We start from the raw sequence: 23,230 nt of genomic DNA, 5'->3' as shown, positions 1-23,230 counted from the left end.
ATTAGCAGGGAAAATAGGGCCGTCCTGTGAAGCCAAGTTAATGAAGACATGTATATGAGCTCCAGGTCTGCATTTCTTCGCCACAGGGGATTATCTTGCAGTGACTGCCGGCTGCAGCCTCCCATTGAGGAGAAAAGTGCGAGAGTGAACCCAGGCTGTGTCCAGACTCCGGGACACTGATTTGCTCCCAGATCCCTGGCACGTTGCTGTCCCACCCCTGCTGGGAGTGCATGTGACAGCCCCCGACACACATCACTTGGAGATCACGCTACAGCGTGAGTCCTCCTCACATCAGGAGCAGAAGCTGCTCAAAACGCGAATGTCAGTTTCCAAAAACCAATATATTTACACACTGATTTCATGCTCAGCCGATGAATAAGCCATTTGCTTATCTGTTGCTTTCTACTGCCTTTTTCTGAAATGCTGCAGCCTTTTGGAATAGAAAGTATTTTTATTTGACACAGATTATACAAAAATGCTGCATGTTTATTTTTATGGCAGACAAAATCATGACATCTTACATTTATTTATTTAGCAGATGCTTTTCTCCAAAGCAGCTCCCAATGAACTCTATGTAGTGTTACCAGCCCACACACCTTATTCACCAAGGTGTCTTACACTGCTAGATACACTAACACTCAGTCACTCATCCATACATCAGTGGAACACACTCTCTCTGTCACTCACACACTATGGGTGAACCTGAACAGCATGTCTTTGTACTGTAGGAGGAAACCAGAGCACCCAGAGGAAACCCACACAGACATGGGGAGAACATGCAAACGCCACACAGACTGAATGGGGATGGAACACATGTCCTCTTGCACCACCCAGGCACTGTGAGACAGCAGCGCTACTCGCTGTGCCCCCTTCACAGTGAACCTGCTTACGTACAGTAGCATTGTAAGTTTTGTGAAAAAAGCCCCAGATGGCTTTTCTCCTTTGTCAGACCTGAGCCTACTACATGATTACCATGTTGGTACTGATAACAGAGTACAAGCTTGCAATCAGACATTCTGAACTCGCTGAAGCTGTGGTAAAATCAAATGGATTATTAGGACAAACTGTGCAGCTCTTTCATGAAGGTTTTCAAAAAATTGCCCATCATTAGCAGAAGTGTGTGGCGAATGGCGGTGACGGCACAGAAACGTAAATGCAGGAAATAAAGGAGCTCAGTTCAGGCATTATTCTCATGTTGCATTCATTAATACAACAATCAGCCAAAACATTAAAACCATCTGCCTAATATTGTGTAGATCCTCCTCATGCTGCCAAAACAGTTCTGACCCGTCGAGGCATGGACTCCACAAGACCTCTGAAGGTGTCCTGAAGTATTTGACCAAGACGTTATAAGCAGATCCTTTAAGTCCTGTAAATTGCGAGGCGGGGCCTCCATGGTTCTGACTTTTTTTCATCACGTCCCACAGATGCTCAATCGGATTGAGATCTGGGGAATTTGGAGGCCACGTCAACACCTTGAACTCTTTGTCATGCTCCTCAAACCATTCCTGAACAATTTTTGCAGTGTGGCAGGGCGTGTTATGCTGCTGAATGAGGCCACTGCCATCAGGGAATACTGTTGCCATGAAGGGGTGTATGTGGCCTGCAACAATCTTTAGGTAGGTGGTACATGTCAAAGCAACATCCACATGATTTACAGAACCCAAGGTTTCCCAGCAGAACATTGGCCAGAGCATCACACTGCCTCTATCGGCTTGCCTTCTTCGCTAGTCCATCCTGCTGCCATCTCTTCCCCAGGTAAACGACGCACACTCACCCAACCGTCAACGTGATCAAAAAGGAAGCGTGATTCATCAGACCAGGCCAGTAGTAATTCTGCTGCACTCTCCTATTATGACTGTAATCTTTTATGAATAAAAGAATTCAGTGAAGTATTCGCATGGTTGGTTAGTGAAATAATGTTGCAAAAAAATCTGAGCAGCCATTATCACATGGATGGAACAGAACTACCCTTTGCTCTGTGTGCAAGAGATGAACGGTCACATCACAATAGCCAGAAGGCATGTTTTTAGCCCAGCTCCTGGCAAAGAACACTAAAACAGGAACTTGTACGTTGATTGATGATGTAAAAGAATTCATTTTCGAAGTTTAATCCAGTTTTGCAGATGGCTACATGCAGAAGCTGTCCTTATGGTACTGCATTTACATACTTTAATAATGAAATAAAAGAATTTTTTTTACATTAAAAAAGCAGAGAAAAATGTATTCCATGGATGAATCAGAAACAGGACTTATAAAGCCGGTGCTTCAAGATGATATTTAAGCAAAGTCTGGATAGAGCAGCTGCTCAAATATCATTAAACTCTCTCAAAAAAACTCACCCAAAAGAAAAAAAAAAAACTACTAGGAAGGTGATTAAGGATCGTCAATATTCTGGAAAAGTTTTATGCAGCTACTCGTGTGATGAACATCAGTGGGTATGGTGAAGGAAACAAACTAACTGGACTTAAGAGTCACACATCTGAAACTATTTCCATTTCTCCCAATGTAATGCATCATCATCATCATCAGCAGAAAGCGCTTGTCCCATGCAGGGTTGCGAGGAGCCGCAGCCTGACCTGGCAACACAGGGTGTAAAGCTGGAGGAGGAGGGGACACACCCAGGACGGGACGCCAGTCCATCGGAGGGCACCCCAAGCGGGACTGTTATTTCAGCACCAGAAAGCAGGGCCCGGTCAAACCCACTGCGCCACCATGCCCCCCTACCCAATTTAATGCACAAACTCTATTTTCTATGAGATGTATCTCACTTTGGAGAAAAACATCTCCTAAATGAATAAACGTTAAATGTAATGATGTCTGTCCTGAAATAGCTGTAAAAGTGAGTCAGAAGTCACCAAGCTCTCTAGAGCAGAAGAAACTCGGTGAAATGGCTGGGGGGGGTCATGGTAAATGTATACCAAATCATGCCCACTAATAAAAATGCAAGAACATGCTATCATTGGAAGTGAGCCACAGACCGCATTAAAACAAATTAAACATTTCTTTACAAAGAGGGAGAAGAGGGTTTTGAATAAGCTTTGCAGCGACAGCCATTATTCATTGAGATGAGCATAATGGCATATTGCGTATCTCACCTCACACTTTACTGCTGCCACAGTTTATTCCACTTGGTGTGTTCCATATTGGACTCTTTTCACAATAATTCTGTTGCACTTGGACAAAATTCAGCCAGTTACTGATGTGCGGCTCCTCTGGCTCCTGCTCAGGTACGTTTCTCACTGAGCCCACAGGGAATGAGAGCAGCCCAAGCCTTTGAGTAGAGGGCAATGGTCCAATGCCTCAGTCTGGTCCAGTAGACTGAATTTAAACAATTAACAGCTGTCATTGAATGATGGATATGATCTCTGGACCATAGCTAACAGATACCACCCATTGACTCACTGTGGTAAAATACTGTACATGACTATGTGAAATAAATATGCAGTATGTACACTCACACTGCTCTTTTCCAGTTGTCCATGTGACCTTGTTATTTCAGCACAGAACTTTGGATGCTAACAAAATGTGCTATGCTTGTTTGTAACATTTTTATATTCTTAGGTTTAAAATGTCTACTAGACAAAATATTCAGTGTGTAAATATGCATGAGGTCACCAAACATATTTATATTTTAGTGGGACATGAAAAGAGGGCTGCTGGTAGCATAGTGGTTATAGCTCCTGCCTTTAGACACAAAAGACACCCGTTTGAATCTTACCTCTGGCTGTAGTACCCTTGAGCAAAGTAGAAACCTAAAAAAATACCTTGCTGCATTAATAATTGTAAGTCGCATCAGCAAAATTACTAAATGTAAAAATAAATGTCCTGATTTACAACTTAATAAATGTTGGATTTCCAGAAGTGGATTACAGCTTCTAACATGCCTCCAGAAATGGAAATTAATAGTCTTGCAGTAAGAAGGTTCTTTTATCAATTGCCTGGAAATTTATTTTGGTATAACATCTGACCACAAAATAAGCCTCTGGGGTCTCAGCTGTCTGCCACTAAGTCAGGTGTGTTGCAAACAAGCGTGTAAAAAAAACTAGCATGAAAGAAGAGTAGCATCAAGTTTTAAAAAGTTATGAAGGAATAACAGTTCAGGTTTGATAATGTAACCATAATTCAGTCTTTCAAAGCACATCACCCTTTTCAGTATGGAATGACTGTCTACAGTAACTTTGTATGAACTTCTGTGGTTACTGTATTTTTTGCTAAAAAAATCCACAAACATTTATGGATATTACACATAGTATTCATTTACTCTTCCGACAAGAATATGGGACATACATTTTCTTGAGTTCTGTCTGGTTTGTAATTAGTCTAAGACCAGTTTTTTTTTTTTTTTGACATACTGTTATTCTGAAAATTTACATCATTACAAAATAAGCGTGTTCTCAAACATCAGCAAGACATTAAAAAAAAAAAAAACAAAACAAAATAAATACACTTGCCTAGAGAAAATAATAGTTACAAAACTCTTAAAATATTATTTCCCATTTACAATTTTCCCCAAATTCTTTAGTTCAATTTCAAAATGATAACTTATCAGTTTAGGAGAAACTATATCATGTATCCTTTGAGAATTAATGCTGCTGCACAAAGTCTTTATACACTTAACTTTCACACTTTAAAGAAAGAGCAATACCGATGTGTGTGTCCTGTATTGCATATTTTATTTTGGACAGGCTCAAATGAATGTCGTTGAAACCTAGAGTATTAAAACGGGTCTAAATCTGTTCTGAAAAATGCAACAGGTTAAGACAGATTGAGGGGGTTGTTCCCAGAAGTGCACGTTCACCACTCTAATACCCTATGGGAGAGCATGCTAGGTTACGCAGAAGTCGGTCTCACAGTGCCACAGATACAGGCACACGACGGAGAACAAGGGAACTGTATGTCTAAGTATGCCATGTCTCTGGAAAAATCTCCACTGGATATGCAAGAAGCAGGATACTGTACATTTATGATGCCTAGGAGTGTAGCGTGCTGTGATTCTGATATGACAATCCAGGGCTGATATTTTCTCAGGCACCTCTCAATCCTTTTCTTTATCTAAGATTCACAATGTGGCTACTGGCAAGTTTCTCTTGCTCTTACAATGTGTGAAACAATCCCTCCCTCCGTAAGTCTAAATTGTAATTTGAAAGCAGACATTCAAGAAGAAAGAGCATGAATTGTTAGCTTAACTTTAATACAGATGTTCTCATTTTGTGCAATAGCATTGTGGGAGGGGGCAGAGCTCTATGCTGTGCATCCAGCTCTGGGTCACCAGGACTTTCCAGCTCAGAGGCACAGCAGCCGGGAGCCCTCCTCACCCTCCTCACCCTCTGACTTGGGGATGCGCGGCAGCATGGCAGAGCGAGTCAAACCCCAGAAGCGCTGGGGGGACAGGTCCTTTTTGGTGGCTGTGAACTTCCAGCCCATGTGGGAGCCGCAGTTGCGGCATTGGGCGACCGTCCAAGCATACCTATAGAAGAAAAGTGAGACGCGCATCTGACACACGAATGGACACACAACCCTACACCACAACACATCCAGGCAGCACACAACAGTTTGGCTCTCACATTCACAGAGATTCTCACGAGAAGTCATCACTCATAAGAATGATGGTTATGTCGGTTTTCAGTCGACACCCACACAGCTATTCTCAAAATAGAAATCAATATAGCCAATATAGCTAGTCAAGTTGCACACCATTCTGTTTGAAGTGAACCATATTATAAACATTACAAGAAAAAAAAAAAAAAAAAAAAAAAAAAAAAACTTTATTACAACTATACGCCATTAATCGCAGTCATTCTTTGACATGAATCTGGATATAAGGCTTGAAACATTTACTAACCAAAAAGACAGACTACGAAAGATGAGTTGGTATTGAAAGGAAGAATTCATTACTACATGGCAGAAGGTGAACTCAGAAGTGCTCATTCCAGAGAATTCCTGTGAAAACCTTATCCAGTGACAACATGCCTGGTCATTAAGGACATTTTGATTACTTTTGCATATTCTTGCACAAGTATAATTCATATTCCTTTTAAATCAAAGAACAGCTGTAAAGAATCTGAAATACTAACAGCAACTTGCTTTGATGATCAAAGAGTAGACTGATTATCAGGCAGTTTTTCAGATCAGATCCCAAAAGGGAAACTGCTGCACTGTTGAGCAACATAGCATCAATTTTCCCAATGAATGTCATTTTTGACATTTATAAGCCACTTAAGGAATCATTAAAGCAAATAAAAATATTAATAGTTAACCATTTGATCAATTTTTTGTTTAAATCTATTAATTTGAACAATGTGTGCAGTACTTTACATTGATGCCTCCCACTGAACAATTCTGTGTAATCATTTCCTTCCATCTCAATCTCAGCACTTCCCTTCACATACATTTAAGATTATGCCTGAACCAGAAACAGTCTTTCCTATAGATGTGAACAATTTACAATGACTTATGTATGCAGTTAACTGTAAAAGCAGTAAAATATATCTGTACAGTCATTGCCTGGTCAACTTTATACACAGTCAACCACAGCACACTAACAAGAGTGCCATCATGGACCATGTTCACGAACACTCATTTTAGGGACAACACTAACGGAAACTAAACTAAAGGAAAGAAATACTACGCATTATTTTAAAATATTGTGGCATGCCAGATGTATTGGGCTTGTCAAGTGACCTGAGTGGAGTGGTATGGGGTGGACTTATGGAGTGTTTTATAATAAAAAAAAAATCTATGAAACATTACCATTACATGTACTTTACTGACTTGAACAGCAAGGTGTTTTTACTAGATCGATTTAAAGCAAGTAGCTTTCTCAAAAGTACTGAAGCAGAGGAAAGATATAAAGCAGCATCCTTCACATTACTTGACCTTAACTTTTCATTTGAGCTCTTTGAGGGGTCTAGTACATTTATAGATCAATTGCAACAGCACTTCAGAAATTTTGTACAAGGAATGATAAATGACTTTCAACTTACTGAGTTCAAAGTTTTGTACTCGCAAGGCTTTAAAGGCTCTTGCACGAAAACACATTAACATCCCCTAAAAATGACAGATGCTTGTAAGTCAAAGAGGAAATTGTTATTAGTAGCATAGTTAGAAACTCTGTGGACAGGATGAGACGCTCAGTATTGACACACTGGAAAGTGTTGTAACAACTCCAGATGATCTCAAGCGGAACAGGTAAAATACATCTTCTCAAACAATATCCAAAATGCAACATTAATAATCTTATGTCATGTTATTGCTCATGTTGCTCTTCCAGGAAGACATAAATTGGTTGTACTGTACATACAAAGAGTCACAAACAAAATGCTACAAGTTTTTTCCATGAAGAGTAGTTTTTCAGATTAAAACTACTGACCTGCTAACCTGACTAATGTAATGATGTGAAAGACAGCATACCTAGGGATAAAAACTGTTCCAAATCACCCTGCTATAGGCCCTGTAGTTTCAGGTGCTCTTTCATACCTGAAAGATGTGCTTCTTTTTCACACAAGTGATGCTGTAGCCTGCAGAAACCACTTTGTTCTGAATTTAAAGTGATATATCTAATTAAATTTTGTGATGCAAAGATGTTCGCTTCGAAGATCAAGGTGAAGACTGTGCAATAGTAATGAATCCTGATTAATTTACACAAGTAGTGACTTGTGTGATAACAGGCAAGAGGAAGAGACTAAGACATCCCACTAACTGCAGCATTTTGGCCACTAAGTTCATGAGATGGATTAACGTCTCACTTCTGGTTGAGCACATAGGACACAAAGTGAGGTAATTACCCAGGGAACCAGCTCTGCAGTGTAGATGGTCTTCCTATCAAGTTGAGATTGCTGGCCTTGTACACTGTGAGAGTCTCATGAACGTATCCATGGGGATTCACATAGGCAGCCATGGGTCCATACAGCGACAGGCTGCAAGAGAAAGATGGCTCAGAGAACAACCTGCATTTGATGCATGTCCACTTCATTAAATACCAGAATCCCTGATCACAGCCATCTTGGACACATGTTCTGTAGGTGTTGTGACACACATGTGAAAGATCCTACCCCTAATGAAACCAATTTGTTCCCCACTTTAAAAAATTCAGAGTGCACTGCGGAAAGTGTTCCCTTATAAAGGGGGTACATGAAATGCATCCTGAGGCTATACAATAAAGGTACAATGGAAGTGTATCGTACACAACAGATGATGCCCCCGAGAAGGATAGATGCCCAATGCAGAGCACTTAGGGTGTGCTTAATGACACAGAATCACTGCTCCTTCAAACTAAAGATAACACAATGAATGAATGCACACAAACAAAACCTGCCACTACAACTGCAGCAAAAAGCCTGTTAAGCAACACCCCATTGAGCTACAACTTTCTCCTGCCTAGGATTGTTATTACTCGAGAACAATGACAAAAATTTCCCCACAATCACTCATGCCATCATAATCCTCAAAAAACAATGGAAATGCCACTTGACAAATACATCTTCAAATCAACACACTTGGCACTGTACAATGTTTCAATTATTTTAAAAAAGTTTGCTTTTTAATGCATTACATCTTTCCTAACAATTATGCTTATTTCATTTTGCGAATTTTATCTGTTCTGCTAGTTTGACAAGTAGGAAGTCTTTAAATTTATGCATTTAGCACATGCTTTTCTCCAAAGCAATGTACATCTCATAGAATACAATGTGTGCATTACATTAGCAGAAAAAGACTGATGCAGACGTGTAAAGTGCAGCTAATTTCTTTCCACCATAAAAACCAAAGTTCATATGATGTTTATATAAATATATAACATATGGGACCCGCTTGCTATGTTAAACATAAATAGTACAGTACTACAGACTCAAAAGCAATCTTTAAATGCGAACTGGCATTCAATAGTCTGGTCTCAAGAGTTCCCCAGATCCTTCCAGGGTTCAGTGCTAGGCCCCTGGCATTTAGTCCACATCCCTGAGCTCAGTCATTCATTTGTTTATCATTGTGAAGTGAACAACACTTAACCCTGTCCCTCTCCTGTCCCTAAACTAATGCTGATGTTTCTACATACAGAGCAGAATGCTTTTTGGACATGCCTGCCTAGACAACAGCCATCACTTACAGTTCAGCTTTTCTAAGACTGGGATCATCCATCTCCCTGCCAGTCCATCAACCTGCTACACTGTATTAAGGTGCACAACTCAGTTATTTCACCTACATCTTTGATATAGAGCCTGGAAGTCACCACTACAACCCAATCTTGCAGAAATCTCCTGGTTGAGGCTATGGTGCTATCTAGTGATTTCTTGTCTGGACTATTACAATCCTTTTCAATCTTCCCTTTCAGGCACAATTCAATCTGAACTTCCTGACAGCACCTTGAGGCCATTCAACATGTACTTTAGTAATTACATTTGTTACATCAGTAATAACGAACAAAAGAGTGCCACAGATCATAATACACTTTTGATGACTATGCCTGAATAAGCAAGCTTTTGCTGAATTTTTACACATATATTGTCTGAAATAAGTAACTTTGGAAAACACATCTGTGAAATTAATAAATATAATGGTAAGAGCACAGAGTAGCACAAGGTCATTTTACACTCACCTGAAGATTTCATTTTTCGTGGTTATCTCTGTGTCTTGACACTGTTTGCAGCACAAGGAGGTACACTGCCAATCAGAAAAGAACACGCACACAAATTTATGAACAGAGTCGGGCTAATTTAGGACTGGTCTGTCGGTGGCATGAAGCCTGCTTTTGCCCTTTTCTTAGAAAATTGTGTTCCATCACACATTTACCTTTTACGTGAACTGACTTATACTTTCTATAGCCAAACAATGCAGGCTGAAAAGATATAGCCTACTTTTGTGTACCTCTGAAGCAAATCTGTTGATTATCTTTAAACAGGACTTTTCTTCTTTAGACTACATCAAATGTATAAATGTACTGTACAGGTAACAAAGTTACTTTACACATCAGTCTTTCATAATTCTAAAAATAGATGAAAACATTGCACATTATCAAGCACACTGCAGAAATGAGGACTTCTGTCCTACCTAAGACAGATGGAAGGGCTGAAATCTGTTGTCAGTCCATAAAGACTCCCACATTGGCCTACATTTTTGGAAGGTGTATGGAGAAAAATTTCCTGGATATCACAGCACTCTATTACTCAATTTTTTTTTTTTTTCCCAACTGCAGATCATCCAGCTGGACTACACTGTAAGTGATTACAAGTAGAATTTTCTCTCCATAAAACAATGCTAAATATGTCCAGCATATTCATTTTTGTTTACACAACCCAAAATCCATCTAAAGGAAGGTGAATAATATTTTAACCCTGTCTAGTCCTGAAATTTTTCACCGCAAGTAATTATACAACTGTTTTTGAGTGAGAAGGAAATGACGTACGATATAGACATACGCAGTCGAGTCACATTATTATGACCACCTCCTGCATTTAACGTCGGCAGCGCGTAGCCCATGAAGTACGTCACGTGTCGTGAGCTGGCTTGGTGGGTATATAAGGTGTGTGACAGGCCGTCTGCACACATATCACTCGTTGCTGTCATGGGTAAAAGGGGCGATTTATCAGAGTTGTAAAAAGGGATGATTATCGGCTTTCGGGCCAAGGGTGGCAACATTTCTGAAATGTCCGACAGTGGTTGGAAGAGCACGACCAAGACTTCCAAGTACTTCCCTGGCCCCCTAATTCCCCGGACTTGAACCCAACTGAGCATCTGTGGGACCACCTCGATCGTCATGTTCGCTCTATGGATCCTCTGCCACGCACCCTCCAGCAGCTGTGGGATGCACTGCAGTCATCTTGGCTCCAGATACCTGTGACAACCTACCAGAACCTTACTGAGTCACTCCCAGCCCATCTAGCTGCTGTCTGTGCTGCACACAGCGGTTACTCTGGATATTAGCTGGTGCTCATAATAATGTGACTCGACTGTGTAATACCCATGCTATCCACACTTTGTTAGAAAAGTAAAAGCAGCTTAATAAAAAAGGGATGAGAACCTTAAATCTTTTTCCTTCCTGCTACCAAGTAACCTTATAGCCAGGTTTACGTTGGGGATTAAACTATAACACTGAGAAGTGGGACAAAGATGGCAGGTAAACGTGATTACGTGTGGAATTTGCTTTTCATAAAACAACCTAGGGACCTGTTAAACGTTCAATTGGGTTACACAGTACAGAAGCTCAGTTCAAAGAAATTTAGTATTACACTGTTTGCTGGGTAACTGTACCCACAACATAGAACAGGACCTATGGCCTTTGCTGGATTACACTGACACCTCCGTAAGTCCATGGCAAACAAGCACTGGTGGTCCCATCACCACCACGTATATTACTTAGTGCTGGGCAGCCCAGACAGAGAGAACACTACCAGCCTTGACTGTTTCCTTTACGGAACACCAAGTCACAGAGCATCCCGGGAGCAAGACTAACTGGTCTGGAATGAAACCGAGCAGCAGCGGGGGCTCACGCGGTCCATGATGTCTAGTTCACAGCGGAGCCTCTGGATGGCACTGCCGATTTTCAGGAGCTGGATTCGAAGGGCATCGTCGATGGGCAGGCATGCTGCCACTCTGTAAGAAAAGTCTGGAAGAGGAGAGGACAACAAAGTCAGCGCAACAGGTGCCTCTGGAATTTTGCAGCCGACAACATTGATACTCTTTACCCAATTTCCACTCTGTAAAAAGAAACATTAATGTATATCTGAGATTAAGATTAAAACTACATGTTAAAGGAGTACTTAGTAAAGGAGATTTGTTACCTATAGCATTTGTGGGAAGGGAATCATCTTTCAGGTTCTCATCCCACTCATGCAACTGTCTCTTCACTCTGTTCATTAGAACCTCCTGATCACAAAACAAGGACAAAATAAAAAGGATGATGAACAATGTTAAACATGTCTGGCACATTTCTTATTGTTTACATAACCCATCATCCAGCTAAAGGAAGGTGACTAATATTTAAACCCTGCCTTGTATTGAAATAATTCTTTCACTGCAAGTATTTATACAACTGCTTTTGAGTGAGAAAGAAATGTATGGTATAGATGCAATACTCACACTTACATTTATTCATTTAGCAGATGTTTTTCTCCAAAGCGACATACATTTCATAGAAAATACAGTTTGTGCATTACATTAGAAGAAAAACAGGCATAGCTGCAGACATGATTCTTAAGTACAGTTAGTTTCTTTCCACCATACGCACCAATGTTCAATACACTTGTTACAAAAGTGAAAGCAGCATTACCAAACAACCAACCAACCAATGTCTACAACCGCTTGTCCCGAGTGGGGTCGCGGAGAGCCGGCGCCTACCCGGCAACACAGGGCGCAAGGCCGAAGGGGGAGGGGAGACACCCCAGACGGGACGCAGTCCGCCGTAAGGCACCCCAAGCAGGGCTTGAACCCCAGACCCGCCACACAGCAGGCACGGGAAGCAGCATTACAAAATAAATAAATAAATGAATGAATGAATAAATAAATAAATAAATAAATAAATGAAAGTTTCGATAGTGTCAGGGAAGCATACTACAGCATGTATAGAAGCAGGTCCTTTCTTTCGAAAAGGCCTGAAGACAAACTTTCCAGTTGTGCATTATCAGAACTCATTCTGGATTGATAAATAGTTTTATTTGGGGACCAAATTAAGTTAGTTACTGCTGTCTCAATTTCATCACCTATAGACAATAATCTTACTTTTCAAAATCAGCTACTCAGAATAGTAGATGAGAACTGCTTTTGACGTGCTATATGAGGACTTAAGCCCAGACAACAGGCACACAACAGCTACAAACAACCAAGGAACTTTTTTTCTGAAGCCTGAAACCCACTTAAAGGGGTAAACAGACAGACACTTACCAGGATGGCTCCTAAAAACCACTGAATAGAAGGCAAGGAAATTACCACAGAATTGAAGTAACACCTCCATGCCCAAGATGAAGTACATTCAATGCTGGAATTGCCTTTCTGAACCCTCTTAGGCATAAATGTTTAAACTTGAGTACTGAGCAGAAAACCTCATCCCCTGAACACTGGAAAAAGAAATATGATCTAACGATTCACCTGTAACTCTTTTTTCCCCATTACAGGATTACTTTATGTTGGGAGAAAAACCAGAACGCTTTCAACCCATGTTTTCTGTTTCCAACTGTAAACATGGGAGTACATCTTTAATGGGATAAGCAGCCAACTTGAGAGATTCACTGGGCTGCTTGATTGCTCTGTATAGTCATGTAACATCCACAGAACATGGAGTACTTTCAAGCAACCAGGTGCACCCCATGCTGTAAATGCTTTAAACAACTGCATGGTGAAAACATTTTGAGAAACTGAAATGTCTTCCATTCCTTTTTCAATCACATTATTTAAATACTATCAAACAAATTCCATCAGACTTTGTAAGAGGAAGATTGTGATCAGAATGCGAGTGTCCCTCCTTCATAGCTCAAAGAACTGGAAGCTATTATTCTTTCAGAAAGGTCTGATAGAGAACGCAAAATAAAAATGTGTGCTGGAATTCCAAGGCGGCATCAAACTGTTCTTAAGACAAAGGATGGCCCTTCTCCCTACCAATTCCTTTAAATTACTGTCCCCCCCCCCCCCATTTAAAATTACTATACATATACTTCTGCATACAAAAATAAAAGAAAATGTAATGTATATTCAGTAGAAGAGAATACTCACAGAATCATAGAGTGAGTACACCCAGGCAGGCCATGAAGTCACACTGGCACAATGAAACTTCCTCTGGGGAAAGGGGAGGAAAAAAAGGGGGGGGGGGGGGGAAACCAAACACACACAACATTAAGACGGCAAGATATCCCAAAAAGGGCAAAATACTCCTTGTGGGCACCGAGAAAAGGTCCCAGTCACATTTTGCAACCCCTTCTGACTCGTTTTGCTGAAAAGAGATTTCAATGTGCGTGCTGGTGATACAGTGAAGGGACAGCTTAAATATTTGCTATTTGGAGAACATGTGGGCCATATTAGAACTGTAAAATGAAAAGATGACAGTCACATTTGTCACTCACAAAAAGAGCTCTAGTCTTGTCAGGTAGGATAAAGCAGAGGTGTGAGCGTATGCTTGTGGACATACTGCAATATTGCTCGTGTACAATTGGTCCCTGACTTATGAAATTTGATATAAAAGCTTTTCATCGATATAAACTTTTTAAAAAGAGAGCCAATTCAAATTGTGCATGAAAGCATCACCTAATATGCCATCAGATAGGGAGTGAACAGAAAATACTGCCATAAGTTTTTAAAACAAAGGAGAAAGACGACAAGTCACAAAAAGGGTGAACAAACTTCCACACCTACCGGTTTTAAACCAGTTAGTGAAATGGGGCCTCACAATCATTTTGCACCTCCATGTAATACCTTCAGCTTCAAGTTGATGTCCAGTTGTTATCGATGCTTAGATGTAAATATACAACGTACACTTTTTTAAATTGCTTAATGTCATGCTTTACATTCTTGTTTTATGGTTGTTTTGGGTATTTCCGAATTTCATGTGATGTATGGGGTAAAAGAAGTGAAAGAGCTATGGGTAAACAAAAACATACCACTCTTGCTCTGAGCAGGGCTTTCATATTTATGTGCTGAAAATACTCTTGCTTCAGGGATTCAGAACACATATGTTCATACACATTCTGAACATCCTGCCTCACTGGAGGGCCATCCAAGTGCTGCCACAATCTGCTCTGTTCCTGACCAAAAACCCCACTGCTGAGCTGTACTGGTTGCTGACGTTTATTAATTTAGCAGATGCTTTTTTCCAAAGCGGCGTAAAACTCAAAAAAGTGCTCTTCACAAACAAATGAAAACAAAGATGCAGACACACAATTCATGTAGCACAGTCAGTTTGTCCAATACCTTTGTTTTTGCAGTTGCAAATTACACAAGTAGCATTGATATGAACATCTGGTCAGGAGTGTGGTGAGGGCAGCTCTCTGCCACAAACAACAATAAGGAAGTCTTTCAAAATAATTTCAGCCACAGCCCAAAGGAACGGCCAAAAAGCTTTAACAAATTTTTTTTTTGGGTGCCCAGGGGCACTGTGCTTCACGTGTCAACGAAACACAGGTACGACAGACAATTTATTGCAACTAAATTGTTAAAGGTTGCTAAACTTCTGATCAACTGGCTTGCTTGCCATACCATCACCACATCCCCCCTTAAAGCGACTGTATGAAATCAGTGTGGAAGGAAGCACTGATTTAATGTGTAAATATGTGCTACACAGTCAATAGTTCTTGGTTTCCCAGCTACACTTACATGAGATGCACCTACTTATCACAATGAACTTTAAGCTGTTGCAAGAATGAAGCACAAATTGAGGGGGCTGGGCATACAGACAAATGCACCTCTGTAGCCTCACCTTCTGGTATCTGTTCCACCAGCGGCGGGCCTGTAAGCAGTGCTTGGCAGCAGGCCGAGAACAAGGGTGCATGTGGAGACGGGACAGCGGAGTGAGCTGCACGCCAGAGAGGGGGTCTGGTAGGATCCGTTCTGGCAAGATCTGCACTTTCGCTTGGCGGTTCCTGCAGCACAGGCAAACGAGTTGCATTACATTTAGAAATGAGAAATGCCAAAATACCAAACACTTCTGTACATTAGCCATGGGTATCACTGTAAATCATTTGCGAAAGCAAACTTCACTCTGCTGTTTCACACTACATGCCAATATTATGTTTCTGTGTAAAGGCTCACTGTACATTTACTGTATGAAAACAGGACAAGTGGAAAAAACTGCATGTCCATGTGTTCTAATGAAAAGGCTAACCCCACCCACAGATTAATGCATTACTGCAGGAAAACAAAAGGCTGTTCCTTCAGCAAGCAGTGGGGTCATTTGTGGAGGAGTAAGCTGAAGGCTGCTACTGAAGCAGTTGCTCACCGCAAAAAAGGACTGTAATGGCTCATTCTGTCCAGTCGCTGAGGAGCAATGGGAAATTGACACTGACATTCACTCACTCACTGCTGGTGGAAAATAACAGTGACCAGCTCTGTGAACAATGGATGAACTGTACTTGGGCTTTTCAGTTTGTTCCCCAAACACTTCCAGACAGTAGTAGCTAAATGCCTAAAAACAGTACTACCAATTTTTATCATTTTTTAGGGAAGAATTGGGGGGTGGGGGACCGACAACCTCATACACACAGATTTCCCAAGGGGAAACTTACCAGTGGAATCAATCAACTGGCGAAAGGTGAATAAGGGTGTGTTTGGAACACGCAGCTATGAATAAGCCTTTAACAAGAAAATGGCATGCGACAGCCATCATCACAGAAAAAAAAAAAAAAACGGTTTTGTAATACAAGAAAATATGCAGGTATGCCTGAACACTTTATCCTGAGTTAATGAAAAACTTTCAATGTCAGGATCACCGTCTGCTGGGTAATTGTAGATGGCAGTGCAAGATAGATGTCCCTTAGAGAATGCCTCTACCACGACAGCATTCATCCAAGCCGTTATACAACACTGCACATTCATCTGCCCTGGGGTACATCACTTATGGTGTGCCTCCTGCTACGAGTTCAGAGCAATCTTCGCAGACAGACAAAGCTGGCAGGGGAGAGGCAAGTGCCACTGTGGAGCCAATGCCAATTTCTTTAATCTCATTCATGTATGGGGGAAACCTGTTGTTCCCCAACCACATCCTTTGTATGCTGCATCACACAAAAGCTGCTATACTGTTTATAGTGACTGAGCACCTAAGACATGAAATCAAGACCTCTAAACTTATTCATACTGCTTCAAATGCTGGAGACATGAATATGTATAACACAATAAGACAATGTCAGTAATGCTTTGAAGACTGGAAGATGTCATCCCTCACCTCATTGTACAAACTGCACTGTATTACTACTTTACCCTAAACCATCTATTTAAGGTAAGCTCCCTGTGATGGACAATGATGCATCTATAAATGAGGCTTTTATCACGTTGACTGCATCACTCACACTCAGCAACCCCTAATGTTCCAGTTCAAAATGCCCTTTTTTGCCCTTCCAGCAGATGGAAAAATATTTTAATGTCTATCACACATTGAAAAAAATCTATGCCATCTTTGCAAGCAATTATTGTAAACAAACCCACAATTCAGTTACACCTACTATTCTAAAAGTTCAAATTCAGGATTATGTCCAAAGTAATACTACTTTTGTTTGTTCTGTGATGTTGTATTTAATCCTCCATGTTAAATGATAAAAATAAAAAAATGCACAAATTAATATGTTTTTCTCCTGAGGCTTGCATGGCCTACTACTATTTAGTACATCTAGGAGCACTGTAGTTCTCTTCACCTATTTATTTACATCCTGAAAGGAAGGGACAATGCAGGACAGAAGATACTTCCAGAGGAAAGAACTAATGCCTATCTAGGGTACTATCTAGGTATTTCAACAGATTAAGTGACATGATGAGGTAAAAGCTCTGTATATGTGCTATCCCATAAGCATGATGACCTAGTTAAACTGTGAGAAGAGTTTTCAGAAAAACCTGAAACAAATACTTAAAACTAATGCAACTTTTTAGAAGCACAAAATGTACACCTCTAAACCTTTTTTCAAATCTAAACTATATCCTGTATCTAATATATTTACAGAAAACATTAAGGAAATTACACAATTCTATAAAAACCCAAACCCAATATTTTGATAACTGCAGCCATCATTAATCTTTCTAAAACTGAAATGATACATACCTAGGAATAACTTAAGATCCATATTTAAGGTCTGCACTTCACAGCATCTCACATGGTCAGTGTGTATATTCTCATTGATCCACTTTCAATAAATCCAAACTATATTGTTACCACAGAGCTGAAGTAAAACCACATTCCACATGATCACTTTACTGTGGTAAAATTAGGAGGTTTGGTTTTAATCATGTTGAACAGCTTTAAAGAAGAAAAGAAAAAAAAAAAAACCCATCTGTGAAACAGCAGCAAATCAACAAATCAAAGCAGCCCTGGAGAAACTGTGCCATCTAGAGGTGACATTGTAATACTACAACTACAAACAATGTAAAGAATTGTATTCTGCACATTAAATGCCTCTTACTGAAGATTATGACAGTGCAAGAATTTTACCAGATGGCTCCACCACCATACACAGAGAACATGACTTAATGTCAATATATACGAAGGCGGCTTGATTCAAGTTCAGCACAAAAAACACACAGCATGGTGATCAAGAGGATCACTCACCCATCAGCTTGGGTTCTAAGCTCATGAACCCTGAATCTCTGACGGCCCACTGCTTTCACCTTGACAGTCTCGATTCCATACTCCTGCTCCTCACGGTAAGCGTAGATCTCCGCTGTTGTCCCAAATTCTGCCTGCTGTTCCCCTGCGTCACTGACAGCACAAACATCCATTTAAACTTATTGTTAAGATTGTACAAATATAACTGCACACTGTCTGAAACTCCACTAGATCACACAACATCGCACCAAGTTAACTGTACAGAATCAGTGGTGGGGCAACTACAGATTTTAAGCTTTCATTTGTTATGCAGGAAACTTTAGAAACAGAAATGCTTTCTGACTGATGTATATGCAAAACAAATTATTTTGAATTTTAAAGAATTACAATGGTGTTTTTCAGACTTTGAAAATAAAGTTATGTGGCATATGCTAAATGCTTCTGTGTACTGACTCCGCCCACCTTATGAAAGTAATTTGTTTCGGGGGGGGGGGGATTTATATGGTGAATTCTCATAACTTGACGTAATTACTATTACATTCAATGATAAAAACTTTTATGCGTTCCTCAGAACCAAAATGAACACCCATTTGTTCTAAAATATCACCAAATCCCATTAAAATGTCACAAATACTTCAGTAACTAACATCAGTAATAACATAAGTAAAAACAACAAGTAATATAAAATAAAACGTGGCAGTTCAGCCCCACATTAATTACTCTAAATAATACTGTACGGCTACCTACCTACGCTTTTTTTTGCCGTTACCTACTATACACTTAAAGCGTGGGTTTCCTCTGGGTGCTTGAATTTCTCCCACATTCTAAAGATGTCTTTCAGGTGGACTGGTGACTAAATGATGATAATGTGTGTGTTACATTGCTCTGCTGTATAAATGTGCAAATGGTTGTGCATCTAATATTGCAAGTCACCTTGATAAAAGATGTCAAATGTTATGTAAAACAGGCAGTCTTACACTAGTGAGTTTGGAAGTCTAGTATAGTCATTTCTTTTCTTGTTCTGATTTCACAGAGTTCTGCTTTAACACAAATGGGCTGCAAACACAAAGCAGCTGTTCACAGAGCGATGTATCACAGCCAAGTGGTACCAGTAAACATCTCTAAATTCACAGGATGAAGAGAAACAAGCTTTCTTTTGTTTCACAACTTTTAAACAAATGTACCCTGAAGAGAAGGAAAATCACAAAAGATTACAACCCGATACAATAATCTTTACGGCACTACTCATCAATGGAACCGGGCGGACAACTGTATGTCGGAAATATCAAGTTTTCTCTGCTCAAAATAAACAAACTGTTGAGGAAAATGTAAGGGGAAAAAAAAAACCAAACTGTTCCTCGAGACACCGCAGGGCTCTCTACCTGTATGCAAGCACGGCAAAGGTACGGTCCTTCTGGATGAGGCTGCGCATCATGCTGACCTCCTGAGGCCGGAAGAGCTGCAGGGGCAGCGTCTGGCCAGGGATCAGCATCAGTGCCATGTGTGGCAGCACGGGGATGGTCTGGCAGCTGTCATCATCGTGTACTGTGCGCCCATGGAACTCCTCCATGTCTGCACCCAAGTACTGCCAAGGAGAGCGACGCCTGTCTTACTTTAACCATAAACACCTCTTCCTTAATCTTATATGTTTGTGATCCAGCCCAAAAAAAAAAAAAAAAAAAATCCCATTTAAAGCTGAAAACAAACATGAAACCCCCACTCTACTACAAGTGCGGCATCAGCCCACATTTTTGTTTGGAGTAAAGAACAATATAAAGGCTAAAAAGAAAGTACTAAAAGTGCTACAAATCAACAATGGTACCCACAGCATGTGACGTCGGAAGACTGGGGTCAAAGTTGATGATGTTGGGCTTTTCAGCATTTTCACTGTCATGGTCTTCTGTCTCCATCTCATCTTCATCCTCCTCTCCGTTTTCTAAAACAAAGGAAAGGCAGACAGCTGTGAATAATATATGTCCTGCCTCTCTGCACAACCACAACCACAACGACGACGAGACACAACCACCACTTGTGTCGGGCCTGGCTTCTGCTCTGAAGTGCGCGCCAAAAAATCTGAGTGCTGGCTCATTCCTTCACGAACACGAAGCAGCTATGGAGCCTGCCATGACTTGACAACAACAGGCACGGCTAACAGGAATTAGCTGAGCTGGCAAACACAGCAAAAACTGTACACACGACGCACGACGAACCGCAACAACACACTCGTCTTTCCCCACATGATTTTTACTTTGCTCAGAGATACCGCTCCTCTGAAACAAGCTCGATGCCAGTTTAAGCAGACTTTCTGCTTGACTATTTTGCCCGTGGCTGGTGCTGACCCAAAAAATGAAAGTGAAATAGTTTTCCTGTGGACGCAGACGAGGAATCTTTTTTTTTTTTTTTCTTTCTTTTTTGTTTTTTTTTTTTTCTTTTTTAAAAGAGCGCACAGTAATGTGGCAACGCAGACCGAAACGGAACACACGTACCTGGTACGAGCTGTAACTGGTTTCCCATGTTGTTGTTGATGTTGTTGTCGCCTCCACCCCCTTCGTCAGCCATCTCCTCCTGTTTACAGTCGTCTGACGGCTTCGAAGCGAATGACGACCGGGGTCACCGCGGGGTCAACTGGCCAAGACGGCCGCGCGGCGAGAACGTGGAAAACTGCAGTAAAGAATTTAAGGGCGACACCTAGCCGCGTTTGTGGGTATTGCATCAACGCCACATCGGTTTTTAACCTCTCGCTGCTAGTGTTTCTCCTGATTTTGGCATGAGGATAAACAAGAGCGTCTCCTTAACCAAGTTACGGAAATCAAAGCATACATTTAAGCATAGTAAAAAAGTAAAATTACAATGTTTGGACAAAACTACATTAAATGCAGCAGAATTACTTCAACGAGCTGTTTCAATCAGTGAATATATGAAGATCGTCTCAGATGGCCACGCCCATTAATTTGAATAAGCGATTCTGACTGGAGGACACTGCTGCATCCGGGGACACGTTGAAAAGTGAAGTAATTGTCGACTGTTCCTTGAAATACTTGTTGAAAGGTGTCGGTTTCTAAAATTTGTGTTTTGTGTATCGCTGAATTTCTGTTAAATAGGCAAAACTGTGCTATAAAACCAAGAGTTAAAGAGCGCCGCTACTTTAATCAATCATTTGTCTCACTGAAAAGATTCAAATACAGGTAAAAAATGAGGGCTAGAATTCAAAATTCAAATATGAGATTTAAACACGTGTTTAACAGACAACTGGTACCCTGGCCTGTTCACTTTTTACAGCTCGGAAAACTTGTAAAAACTTTTATCAAATAAGAATATATAGTGCATGATTTACCAAATGGGAAGTGAGGGCCTGGTGTGGTTTATCAGGGTTTAGGGTGTCTTCTTTAGGAAACTTCATCTAAGTCCTTAAAAAATAAATAAAGCAATATAAAATGGATTTAGGGCTTAGAAATATCTGCTGTTGAACCTTTGTAAATACTGGGTACTGCATGTCCACATGTCCTCACACTGTCCCTAAGCTCTTCTGTAGCAGAATGCCTTCCACAGCCCTGGCCTTCGTGTGCATTGTGGTCCTGCGTATGGCTGTGGCTGCAGACGACTACTACGACGTTCTTGGTGTCCCGCGTTCCGCCTCAAACCTCCAGGTCAAAAAGGCTTTTCACAAGCTGGCGATGAAATACCACCCTGACAGGAACAGCAGTCCTGATGCTGAAGCCATTTTCAGAAAAATTGCAGAAGGTGAGAAAACATGTCAGTTGTACACATTATTAACAAAGTGTTATACTGCAAAATGTGTGTATTCTGCCAGTATAAACATCAACTGATATTTGCATTAATTCCAGTGGACAGTATATAACAGTGGTAAGATAAAACTGTGCAGTATCAGTTATGAAATGTAAGCACAGTTTTTAAATGTCAGGAATTTCCTCAAAGGACAATCCAGCTGTATGGTCAGAAAGTTTTTCAAAAGGCTTCATGGTCATTTACCCAGTGATGATGTTGTCATATTGACATGACATGTCCCACTTCTTTATTAGTAAATATGAGAGAGTGCTGAAGCTCAGGGCAACATCAGTCTCCAGGATGACTTGTAAGCAAAAAAAGTTCTTGCTGCAGAGGTGCCTTTTGGAACCAGCAATTACAAATTGTCTTCTGAATGCATTTTTAACATTTATTCATTGAACATGTTTTTTTTTTTTTCTCCAAAGTGACATGCAGAGTATATAAAAATGCATTCAACAGCAGACCAAGAGCTTTATAAATGTACAATTATTAAAGCACAGCCATTTTGCTGGTACACATTACTCAAGTAGCTGCATATAGAAATAAGCATGAAATAGTGTAGCAAACGTGTAGCTCATCATAGTAAAATGTTAAGTCCTGCATTGATTATTGCATAGTAAATTTTTGTTGAGACCTCATTTAACTAAATTTTGAGTGTTGGTGATGATAGAAGTGTTTTTTTTTGACCCAGCATATGAGGTGCTGTCCAATGACGCGAAGAGGAGGAACTATGATGAAGTTGGCCATAAGGTCTTTGTGACAGATGTCAAGGATGAAGATGAGGAGCGGTTTTTCTTCTTTGACTTTAATGAACTGTTTCAAAGCCTGTTTGAAGATGACCAGTATTACAGTGTACCCGAGGACCCTTGGGAATTCCACTCAATGGATGACGGTGCGGATCATGAGTGTCAGAATTTTTTTTGACAGTGACACTTTTGAATTTATGGGAGCCACTTTTAAAGATCCATGTTGATTGTTGTTGCATGGGATGCAGCACAGTCCAGAATTCTGCAGTATACAAACAAATGGCATGGTAACAGTATTGGGCGATGAGTGGATTCTTAATCTTTTCTGGTAACAGATATGACATTGTTTATCTTTAAATTCAGTTATGGATGAGATACAGCATATTGCTCTATGTACCAGTAATTTAAAATTAAAATATCAACATGAGTTGTGTCTCCTTTTGGTTTCTTTAGCATTTTAACACAGAAACATTTT

At 40.5% G+C, this 23,230-nt stretch overlaps 2 protein-coding genes across 2 annotated transcripts; one reads left to right on the top strand and one right to left on the bottom strand.

Annotated features, from left to right (window-relative positions):
- Positions 1–4,469: 4,469 nt before the first annotated feature.
- Positions 4,470–21,161, bottom strand: crbn (cereblon). Its single transcript, XM_018756766.2, has 11 exons — positions 20,710–21,161; positions 20,050–20,159; positions 19,606–19,808; positions 18,227–18,376; positions 15,395–15,557; positions 13,699–13,761; positions 11,775–11,859; positions 11,484–11,599; positions 9,593–9,657; positions 7,788–7,919; positions 4,470–5,470 (listed from the first exon to the last, which is right to left on the bottom strand). Exons 1-11 carry the CDS (start codon positions 20,780–20,782, stop codon positions 5,287–5,289), a joined length of 1,344 nt encoding a protein of 447 aa, XP_018612282.1. The 5' UTR covers positions 20,783–21,161; the 3' UTR covers positions 4,470–5,286.
- Positions 21,156–23,052, top strand: LOC108937025 (dnaJ homolog subfamily B member 9). The gene is made up of 3 exons (XM_018756768.2): positions 21,156–21,408; positions 21,745–21,964; positions 22,701–23,052. The coding sequence occupies exons 2-3, from the start codon at positions 21,760–21,762 to the stop codon at positions 22,931–22,933; spliced, it is 438 nt and encodes a 145-aa protein (XP_018612284.2). The 5' UTR covers positions 21,156–21,408; positions 21,745–21,759; the 3' UTR covers positions 22,934–23,052.
- Positions 23,053–23,230: the final 178 nt, after the last annotated feature.

The sequence above is a fragment of the Scleropages formosus genome, chromosome 2, assembly GCF_900964775.1.
Source record: "Scleropages formosus chromosome 2, fSclFor1.1, whole genome shotgun sequence".
NCBI lineage: Eukaryota > Metazoa > Chordata > Actinopteri > Osteoglossiformes > Osteoglossidae > Scleropages > Scleropages formosus.
Note: the sequence above shows the minus strand (reverse complement) of the source record. Positions and strands in the feature narration are given on the sequence as shown.

Coding starts and splice junctions, on each gene's coding strand:
- crbn (XM_018756766.2), bottom strand. CDS start 20,782: ATGGCTGACGAAGGGGGTGGAGGCGACAACAACATCAACAACAACATG. Junction 11,600..11,774: donor CCTTCCCACAAATGCTATAG/GTAACAAATCTC, acceptor CTCCTCTTCCAG/ACTTTTCTTACAGAGTGGCA. Junction 5,471..7,787: donor CTGCAGAGCTGGTTCCCTGG/GTAATTACCTCA, acceptor TTTCTTCTATAG/GTATGCTTGGACGGTCGCCC.
- LOC108937025 (XM_018756768.2), top strand. CDS start 21,760: ATGCCTTCCACAGCCCTGGCCTTCGTGTGCATTGTGGTCCTGCGTATG. Junction 21,965..22,700: donor TTTCAGAAAAATTGCAGAAG/GTGAGAAAACAT, acceptor TTTTTGACCCAG/CATATGAGGTGCTGTCCAAT.